The following is a 9941-nucleotide window of genomic DNA, read 5'->3' on the forward strand; positions in this document are numbered from 1 at the left end:
TTCCTGGGCCGCACTTCATCCGGAATCAACCTAAGTCAAGGCTTTGGGGATTCATAATGGACCGTATACCGCCAAGGACATTCAGGCCGAGCGTGATTTAAAGCCGGATAGAAGCCGGATAGAAGCCTCCTGGTCAAATTGGAGCCAGGTTCTCGAAAGTGCCGTTGAAGCTGGCCGTTCGTCCTCGCCTTAGATCTTAAAGCAGTATTCTGTCTTCACCAGGGCCTGACCAAGGCTACCTTCACCCTGCACATCCAAATCTCTCCCCAACTCCTGCTCAATGATCTCCTTGTAGATTTTCGCCATTCCCGCCTGCTTATCAGCCATCTGCTCCAGCAGTCTCAGCAAAAGCCCCAGATCCAACCGAAACTCCTGCTGCTGCGAGCGGCGCCACTGCAGTAGAATGAACCGACAGCACGAGAAGTAAGAGGGCGCCAGCATTGGGTTCAGAACCGCATCAGTCGCAAAAGCCGACAGTGCGCGCAGTGCGGTCACGTCTTTGTTGACAGATTTGTAGGTGCAGGTGAAGTTCTTGCGCTCGGTGGGATATTGATCACTGCCGGGACTCCTGCGCTCCGTGTCTGTGATATAGAAGAACAGCGTGGAGCAGGTGTGCAGCGTAATCAGCAGCCACACGCTCTGGTTTACGCAACCCGATGGAACTTCGGAGACGTTGTGGACACATGCTGGTAGAGACACCCAGAGGCAGGCGAGGGCAGATTGGAGCTCGCGGAAGTCGGCCTGACGCTTCTGAGCGCCGTGGGTGTCGCTAGGCATGGGGTTGATGCTCTTGTATGTTGCGATGCGGCCGATCATGACGCTGGCCTTACACACCAGACGAGGTAGAGCAGTGCCAATAACGATGTTGGGTTTCTCCCACGCCTGCGCTGCCAAGTCGCTACTGTAGCATCGTTCCGGTTCTAAGTCGGGCCGCAATCCATGTTGACTCTGAGACGATGCATCATCTAGTGGGTAGTTTACACACCATCGCACATCATCAATGACAAAGTGGCGGCCCATGAGGTAGTTGATCTGTCGGTCGAGAACGAAGAGTGCCCAAAGCGTCCCTCGGCATTCTTCCTTCTCTATAGGGAGAGGTGCATGGTTGCCGGGACGTTCGGATCGGGCTCATCCAGTCTGTCCAGTCCGTTCAGACAGGCTAGCCAGTAGGCCTGCGCCAACAGCATAACAGCTCTCGTGATCTCCCCTGAATAGTAGAGCGAATACACGTACCATACTGCTGCTTGCAGGTCTCTCGAGACGTTTTCCTGTCCCTGTAAGCTTGCGCTACTGACACTGAACAACTAAAAGACACAACCAGAGAACCGCTTACTCGAAGAAGAGGACTTTGTGCAAGAGAATCCACGGCGGCTTGCAGAAATATGTCTGCTCGACTTGAGACTGTCGCGTCGCGATGTGCTCTTGCTGCGGTGGCTAGGATCGCCCATTCTAGCGGCGTTGATACTGGGCCTGTATACGAGCCAGAAACGTCTCGTTGTGAATACAGGGCAACTGTGGATGACAACGCGCAAAGAATTCGTCTATCAGCTGGACGGTCTGTCCAGCCAGTGGCAGCTGGTCCACCGCCGGCATTGGACTGTTGCTTCCCAGACCCGGCACGCCATGGTTTGCCTCCGAGGAGATCAGCGCGAGATCCGGGGGAAGATCAAATGATGCAGCGCCGGGCATATTCTGGACAAATGCGGCCAAGTCCATCCCCAGGGTGCTGTCGGGGTTGGGAAATCCGTAGCCCATTGAGGGCTGAGGGTCCGACGCGTAGGCACATTCAACGCCCCATCCAATGCACACCGAACACGGGGGACGATAGCCCTTACCAGTCAACGCAAGTACGGCTATGGGAGCGGGTAGACAGAGGAGACTCACATCACAACGCTTCTTTCGCCGTCGACATGCCAGACAGGCCTGTTTACGTGGTTTGCTTGGTGTATGGAGCTCAAGCTGCGAAACCATGTTGATAGAAATCTCACTAGAGGTCCTCAGGTATCTAGATTTATAGAGCTGGCTCCCGCTCCTGTACTTATTAGACTGATGGAGGGCGGTTGTCGGGTGAAGTGGTTGGCGCTGTAGAGGACCAAGAAGTGGAATCGAGAACCTGTTAGTAAAACCTGAAGCGGTTAAGTTAGAAAGTGCACTAGTAAGATCTGGGAGGTACGCTTCTGCACTGTCTCCAATTACTTAGCGCTGGCATACTCGGTTTAGGGTATTCTCGATTGCGCGCCCAAATACTACAACTCAGGCTGCAGCGGGCTTAGGGCAGGATTGAAACTTTACTCCATTGCGGAACGGTGTCTAGCTGCTGCAGAGCTAGGGTAATGAATTCTCTACCACTGTTAACCAGAGTGGCTAAATATCTGACATCATCTTAGGATGAATATGCCTATTTCAAGACACTGCAACATAGGAGAAATTTTTTTTCGTTGTAATTATTGACATGCCCTTTCATTGTTACAGTCCACTGTTGTAACTCTGTTGAAACTCCGTTGAATCGCCAGCTGCTTCTCTGAATATAGTTTGGTGCTTTGCGATGAAAATACGACAAACTCCTGTGAATACACATGAGAATACCCTATATGTGACTCTAATTTATCTATATAGTACTCTGTAAACTACTTTAATGACAGTCAACCTAGTACAGCTTAGCCCCTGGAATGATTGGTCTAAATAAGAAAAAGAACGAAAAGTGTGAGCCTGAGAAACCAAGTCTGCAACTGTTGTACAGTGCATTTTATACTATAACATCATCTATCTTAATGGTACGCGGAACAGCTTCCATTCCCCTCGTGGCTGGTGATACAGACTGCTCAATCCTAGTTAGGTGCACATGTCCTTTGCAGCCTGACTGTTACTTGCCAGATACAACGACTATGAATACGACTTTTAATATACGATTTAATAGAGTCCTTACTTTCGTCCTCATCTTTGTCAGTGTTGTACACTTTCAAACTACTTTCAAACCACTACAGAAGTACAGTACTGACTTACTCCACTTTATGCATCTCCTGCAAGGCCCTGAGCTCCCATTGGCGGCGGCAAACGGCACCACTGTAATTAATCCAATCATATCATGTGTATTTACAGGGATGTCGGGGAGATCTGTGGGGCTCGCCGCTCGCCGCCGCTCACAGCCATCTATATGGCCGCCAGGTTTGTCAGATGTCGGCCGCTGTCGGTGTTTAGGAGACAAGTACAAATAAATCAGGTAATCATATCTTTCTTATTCATGCCGTCTGGTCTGTCTTTGTTTGTTTTGTAGCCATCCTTATTCAACGGTCAATATCTCCACAACCATCTGGAAAAAGCCTATCATCGGCCATTACCAGGAAACTCCATCATGACAGCGCAGCCAGAACCAGAAAAAAGTGACAGTGCATTGAAGACGACCGGCGTTCTTCCCGATGCTGTCGATGTTGAAAAGTCTGTGACTACAGAGCAAGATGCGCCTCCAGAGGAAAGTACGAGTCCAGGCGCAAAGGCTGGGCTATCGCTCGCTAAGTTCTGGATTGTTATGTTTTGGGTATGCCGTCCTCTTCTAAATCTATGATAATTTAATCTATCTCTCAGACGAACTCGCACAGCCTGAGCGTAGGCATGCTTCTGGCCGCCTTGGATTTCAACATCGTCGCGACGGCCGTTCCCATCATCTCGTCCGAGTTCAATGCCTACAACAATTCGTCCTGGCTGGGAACTGGATTCCTCATCTCATTTACCCTCGTCTTGCCCTTGTACAGTAAGCTTGGCGATGTCTTTGGACGGTGCAACATGTTCATCTTTGGGACGCTCGTTTTTATCCTTGGAAGCGGTTTATGCGGTTGCTCTAAGAGCATGAACATGCTGGTCTGGTCCTGAGTAATCCAGGGCATTGGTGGAGGTGGTATCTATGGGCTGGTCAATGTGAGTTGTCTGCCAGAAGAGAGAATAATTAGTATCTGACGTGCTAAGGTCATCCTTACCGACCTAGTTCCCCTCCGTGATGTGGGAAAGTATGTCTCCGTTACTTGGCTCGTTTGGGCCTTTGCTGATGTGGCCGGCCCTCTTCTCGGAGGGGCGTTCTCTGAGTAGGTCTTTCAGCCAGATGGTGCTGCACAAAGAGCCTGGACGAGTCCGACACTGCCAATAGATCCGTCACTTGGCGTTGGTGCTTCTATATCAACTTATGCATCTCCCCCATCAGCCTCATCATCACTTTTCTCTACCTGCGCATCCCCACCCCCAAAATCGACAAGGAGCGTATCAAGAACTTCGACGTCATCGGCACCATAACCCTAACAGGCGGCACCGTCTGCCTCCTTCTCGCCATCTCCTGGGGCGGCAACAGCTTCCCCTGGAGTTCCTCCCACGTCATCGGCTGCTTTATCGGCGGTTTCTCGCTCCTCCTGGCCTTTGCAATCTGGGAGCACTACGCCAGAGATCCCCTCATGCCGCCCGTCTTCTTCCGCAACCGTGCCATCGTGGCCATTCTCTTCGCCGAGTTCTTCTACGGGGCCAATCTCCTCAGAATGATGTACTACGTGCCCCAATTCTTCCAGCTCGTCTACGGCGACTCCGCAACCATGTCCGGCGTCGCTCTCCTCCCAATGATGCTCGGCCTGCAAATCGGTAACCCCTCGCCGGCTGGATTACCAGCAAATACGGCCTCACTTTGCCAAACGCCTGGGTTGGCCCAGGCTTGATCGTGCTCGCAGGCGGGCTGATTACCCGCTGGAGCAGCACGACCAGCCGCGCTGAGGCCATCGTCGAGCTCATCATCATCGGAATCGGATAGGGCGCAGTCATGGAGGGGCTCCTTGTAGCGTCACAGTTTTCTGTTGAGCCAATACATATCGGCCTCGTCACGGGCCTGGTTATCTTCGCCCAAACGGTCGGTGATATCTTCGGGATCGCCGTCTACGCCGCATTGTATCAGAACGTCTTGCATTCGAACCTGCGGAATCTCTCCCTGACGCCGGGGCAGGTCGGCGTCATCCTTACGGATGTGCAGAGGGTCAAGACCCTATTTGGGGGCAGGCTGTATGACTCCATCATTGATTTGTACGCGGAGAGCTTGCGAAATGGGTGGTGGTGGCTGTTTGCCTGCGCGGCCGCCTTGCTAGCGAGTTCGGCGTGTGCGAAGCAGCGCAAAGTTATAGGGCAATAGATGTCCTTATGAGAGAGAAGCTGGCAGGCAGTGGACTCCTTTCTGGGACTAGGAGCAACGCCGGACTGCCACTGCTAGATATAGCTAGGATGGTACGGGGGTTTGGTCTCGTGGCTTGCACACGCATCACAAACAATTCCAGCCTTGTCAGCACCAGATTACTGGAGGGCTCTTCCAGGAACCAGACTATTGGTTAGAGTTGGTGTTTAGATGGCCACGTTAACCGTATCTCGTCCATGAGCTCTACCTCTTTAAGGACAGGCAAGTCAACCGATGTTATATTTGATCGTCGAGCTGTGTATGTTTGGTGTTGTAGTTGTATACTGTCGATGAAGCCAAAATGACTATAAGTAGAGTTTATTGTTTAGATGAAATATAACTAGATCTAAAGACCCAGTTATTCTGGTGATTGGTATAGTTTAGCAGGACTTTACCTGTCCTGGCACCTGAGATAGCCTAACCTACTACATAAATTCCCTGCATCTGCAAGTCCTAATACAGGCCTTTTACGGTTTCATTGACAACCCTCCTCGTTCAATAACTGCAGCTGGCTCTAAACGCAAGACCTTTAACCCATGTCTGATCATACTTGTAGAAGCATGTGTTTAGGCAAACATACTCCTAATTGGATCAAAAGCATTACTATGATCAGACCTAGTCCAATCTGCAGGGTACACTCCTATATAGCTGGCTCGCAGATACTAAAAGGCACATTTCTTAGGCTGTTAAACATTGACTCTTTACCACTGAGCTTAATTTCTGCACTCTTCTAGATGTTTTTGTACCCATTAGGCAAAAAATGTATTGTTGGTCTAGCTATCAAATGGCCATGCTTCTTCCCACGAAACCTTTTCTGTTTCAGAATGTGCTAGCTGGTCAATCAGCTCAACCTTTGCTTGCTTTAGAAGCTTTTTTACTTCTTCATATTGCTCTGGCCGTACAACGCCTTTGTCAGGCCACATCTGGCCCAGCGACTGTCTTTGGCTCCGCATTAATTCCATACCTCTGATAGCGCCAGAAGCATCCTCATCAATCAATGAAATCCCATTCAGCAGAGACCTGCAACGGAAACGGCGGGTTGCCAGAGGCTTGCACACCCGTATGGGGTGTCATTCCTTCTCAACTTCAAGGCATCTAGATAGATAATTTGAGCAAGAAGGAGCATCTCACAGCTGGTGGCCTCTCGAAATTCCATGGCTCTGAATAATGTCATGCTATTGCTGTAAGTGAACCTTCGATACAACGCCGAGAGTGACCTTTTTAAATAAAGATCCTGGGTCTCAGCTTTTTGGCCGGGTCGAGTTTGTCAAAATCGGCTGGGAATGCTGGTGGGTCAATACCTGTCGATGGAGGACCATCATAATCAAGAAAGTATGGCAAACGTGCATGGTCAAAGAGCGGCAACAATTCACTTGACTGCCAATCTATGATACCAAGCACCTCCGTTGGTCGTTCAGGGTGAACAAAGATGTTCTCTGCATGGAGGTCAAGGTGCCATAGAAAGGCAGATGTGATTGATGGGTCCGTTGTAGAAGGTATTTCACAAGACGAAGATATTTTCGAAGAGCCGCTTTACTTTTTCGAACGCGAACGGCAGTAGGTTCCGGAGCCATATAGCGATATTAGGGACCGAGGTAACTGAGTCATATTCTGCGCACAAGCAATCTCTCGAAGGCCAACCGCCACTTTGTACTGCTCTACACTATTCCCTGGAATAATCATGTAAGCAGATATCTTCAAGTGGCAGATATAAAGTCATACAGGGGCCTCTATCAAAATCCAATACTATCCGACTATCGTCGAGAAATTCGTGGCCTGTTGACGGGCCAACAGCAAACCGATGATGGTTAGGTACAGGCATACTCCCTTTCACAAGGTCACATCCATAGGAATATTCCATGTCAGATGAGTAATAGAGACTTCCATATTTGGTAAAAGATGTCGACATGATACCCAGAGATTGATTTGGTGAGTGCAAATCTTTCCCTGATACCCATTATGGGCCAAACTTTACTAAGCTGGACGCCGGCCACCTTTTCCATTATTATATATTCGGCGCGCCAACCGAGTTGTCTTCTGCTCTGGAGCTCCATGCTAATACTTTCGGCACCGGGGTGCGTAATTCATTCCGGGCCTAGAGGAAACATTAGATAAAATCTGAATAGTCCAGGTCAAGACAAGTTATGGCCTTCTGTTTACAAAATCCATTGTTGCCACTTCACTAGCTTTTGTGTAGTGAGCTCGCCCGGCATTTGGGTTCGGTACTTTCCCTACAACTTGCGTGCCGTGGTGCAGTGTGAAGAGGAAGGTCTTATTGAACATCCCATCAGGGAACTTCTCAACCCCAATGCATTGTGCAAATGTCAATCCAACTGATTCAGTAGCACACTTCACCAACTCGTTCATATCAAATCTGATATAACGTATCGACATTTCCTGTGTCTCGTTGAAGAGAAACCGGCCTCTTGTATAGCGAAACCAGTCATCGCTTGTGTTCCAATTCGTGTGGGACGGCTGGTTGGAACTAATTGCCGAGTGACCGGAAGGATATGACCTCCATTTTTGCTTCTTGAAAAGAGAAAAGGAATGCGCATTGTACTTTTAGTACTAGAAGAAGAAGGGTGTCGTGCAAGGTGCAAAGTAACTCGTCCCTGTCCACATTGTCCACAATGGTTGTGTGTTAAGCAGGTTACAGGCAGGTTATGCGAGAATCATGCGACAAGCTGAGTCAGTAACTGCCTTTGGCAAGGTCAGTAGAGCCGCCTTGACGAGGTCATGGCCAACAAGTCCAGCGGTTATCTCGAAAACACTCCAGGCACGGCTAAGTCAGACTTGTGTTTAAGTAACGGCCACCACTTCGATATCTATATCATCTGTCTCAACTGCCTAGATGAAAATGATTCAAGTTTCCTCTTTGCGACCTCCCGTGAAGCTTGATGGGTTGGCTTTGCCAGTCTGCGCCTGATATCGCGATGTCCCTAAGTACCATGTCAGTGACAAGCACATCTAATTAAGAGGTAACCAATCTAGAGACTTGAATAGGACGTGAGTGAGGTTGTAAAGTACTCCTTATTGACTGATATGGCCTCTGGGCCCTTTTCTTTATACTCCAGGAACGAGCACATTGTATTTCTCCTTTTGCTAATAGATTTTATATAGTTAATTAACTCAGTACGGGCTACGGAAACTTCCAGTTGCCAGTGATACTTGGCAATTCCCTTCTCTTCGACTTGGTAGGCCGTATGCGCGCTGTGCCTTTTTTTGCTGTCAGCTTCGAACAAGCTGATATGTAGCTAACCCTCTTGACTTTTCTACCATTCCTGTGTCTATTGTTCAACTTCCAAGAACTATGTCCATATCGTCGCGAGCCGAGTTTCAGTCAGGGAAAGGTGCTTACCCCCAGTGGAACTCATGTAGTTGCCTTTTGCAGGTCGTAATGGCGCATAAGGTTCTTAGCAATGGGAGCGAATCGCTTTATGAGAGGCAAACGGGCTGAGTTGTATTGCCTTCATCGTTGCGCCGCCATGGTAAGTTGTTCTGTTTTCGTGGAAGCGGATGCCAGGCTGGCGAGCACTAGCTCTCGTCAGTCATACCAAGAGCGAGTCAGAAAAACGAACTGCGCCCAGCAATTCTCAATCCACCAAGTATGCGTGATACTCAGCTGAAGACCTTTTGGCTACCAGGCTAGATCCACAGTTCAATGCCAGCAACGATTACAGTGCTTCAACTTCAGCCCGCGCGCAGGACTGTCCAATCATGCAAGCATTGGCAGTGCCGTTGATTCTCGTAGTTGCTAATACCGTAGGCAGTGGGCGTCGAACAAGGTTGACAACTTGGGACAGTCCAAATCTACGTATGTTCAGGTAATCGAGTGTAGGCTTGAGATGGACGGCACAGACTTATATTACCTATGGAGATCCAAGACACTGAAAGTTCGAGGCTCCTGCAGCCGTTAGGTTTTGCAGGTTGTCCGATGCTTTGTAGCAAGTTGAAGAAGGTACGGAGTGTATATGGAGACCTAGTCGTCTCTATAGTCCAGACGCGGAGTAGAGTGGAGTCTCCTAGGCAAAGCAACTACTTGCTACCAGGGCACGTCAGAACTGGTTATACGTATAACGTCTGATAGGTAATCCCTTATAGAAAAAAATAGCCCACCAGTAGAATCGTTTCCTCTGCGCGCTCAGTGTGCATGGTTGGCGTAATGGCGTACAAAAAGCGCAGAGTATAGCAGTACAGAAGGCTAAAGTTGGTGGCTGTGGCGAATTACTTCATCGTGTACCCGACAAAGTTGGACCTGAAGTAGAACGGTCCCGGGTGGCCCTCATACTGGACGGATTGATCTCCGATCAGTCGAATCCTGCCGCCGCTCAAGTTCGGTTCACGAATCAAGCGCAGTGTCTGATGGCAGAAGCGTCAAGGTTGGCTGCCGACATCAGTGGTACACCCCTTGAATCCAAAGTCAAGGGGGTGGAGTGTTATGAAAGCGTCTTGCTGGCCGGAGATGTGGCAACTACAGTTGCACAATGATCGACGTAGAATTCGCAGTCGACAATGACATCGATAAGGCCTGACAAGAGCTGAAGGTGGGTTATCGCCACGTGATCAGACGGGCCACGTCATAAGGGCCAAAGGCCGGCGGAGAAAAGGCAGTTGGAGACAAGCACCACGATCCTCATGACCGTGATTGCTTTTCTACGCTTGCACTACTAGTAACTTCCCTGTATCTGCATTTGATCTCTCCACATACACTACTACGCACCTTGAATAATTGCAGACATTTGCTACA

General features: G+C 49.5%; 3 protein-coding genes across 3 annotated transcripts; 1 reads left to right on the forward strand and 2 right to left on the reverse strand.

Moving 5' to 3' along the window:
• Positions 1 to 189: 189 nt before the first annotated feature.
• On the reverse strand, positions 190 to 1971 carry BDW70DRAFT_171436 (fungal specific transcription factor domain-containing protein; the record flags this gene model as incomplete). Its single annotated transcript, XM_073743215.1, has 5 exons — positions 190 to 1083; positions 1116 to 1268; positions 1334 to 1470; positions 1506 to 1853; positions 1932 to 1971. The coding sequence occupies 5 exons, from the start codon at positions 1969 to 1971 to the stop codon at positions 190 to 192; spliced, it is 1572 nt and encodes a 523-aa protein (XP_073592158.1).
• Positions 1972 to 3352: 1381 nt separating this feature from the next.
• On the forward strand, positions 3353 to 5155 carry BDW70DRAFT_153422 (major facilitator superfamily domain-containing protein; the record flags this gene model as incomplete). Its single annotated transcript, XM_073739633.1, has 6 exons — positions 3353 to 3535; positions 3583 to 3829; positions 3869 to 3912; positions 4003 to 4076; positions 4139 to 4580; positions 4973 to 5155. 6 exons carry the CDS (start codon positions 3353 to 3355, stop codon positions 5153 to 5155), a joined length of 1173 nt encoding a protein of 390 aa, XP_073592159.1.
• Positions 5156 to 5967: 812 nt separating this feature from the next.
• On the reverse strand, positions 5968 to 7796 carry BDW70DRAFT_171437 (uncharacterized protein; the record flags this gene model as incomplete). The annotated part of the gene is made up of 8 exons (XM_073743216.1): positions 7355 to 7796; positions 7221 to 7289; positions 7109 to 7188; positions 6917 to 7074; positions 6786 to 6864; positions 6496 to 6725; positions 6280 to 6439; positions 5968 to 6214 (listed from the first exon to the last, which is right to left on the reverse strand). Exons 1-8 carry the CDS (start codon positions 7586 to 7588, stop codon positions 5968 to 5970), a joined length of 1257 nt encoding a protein of 418 aa, XP_073592160.1. The 5' UTR covers positions 7589 to 7796.
• Between the last annotated feature and the right edge of the window lie 2145 nt (positions 7797 to 9941).

The sequence above is a fragment of the Aspergillus foveolatus genome (assembly GCF_047715535.1).
Source record: "Aspergillus foveolatus strain CBS 279.81 unplaced genomic scaffold BDW70scaffold_74, whole genome shotgun sequence".
Classification (NCBI taxonomy): Eukaryota; Fungi; Ascomycota; class Eurotiomycetes; order Eurotiales; family Aspergillaceae; genus Aspergillus; species Aspergillus foveolatus.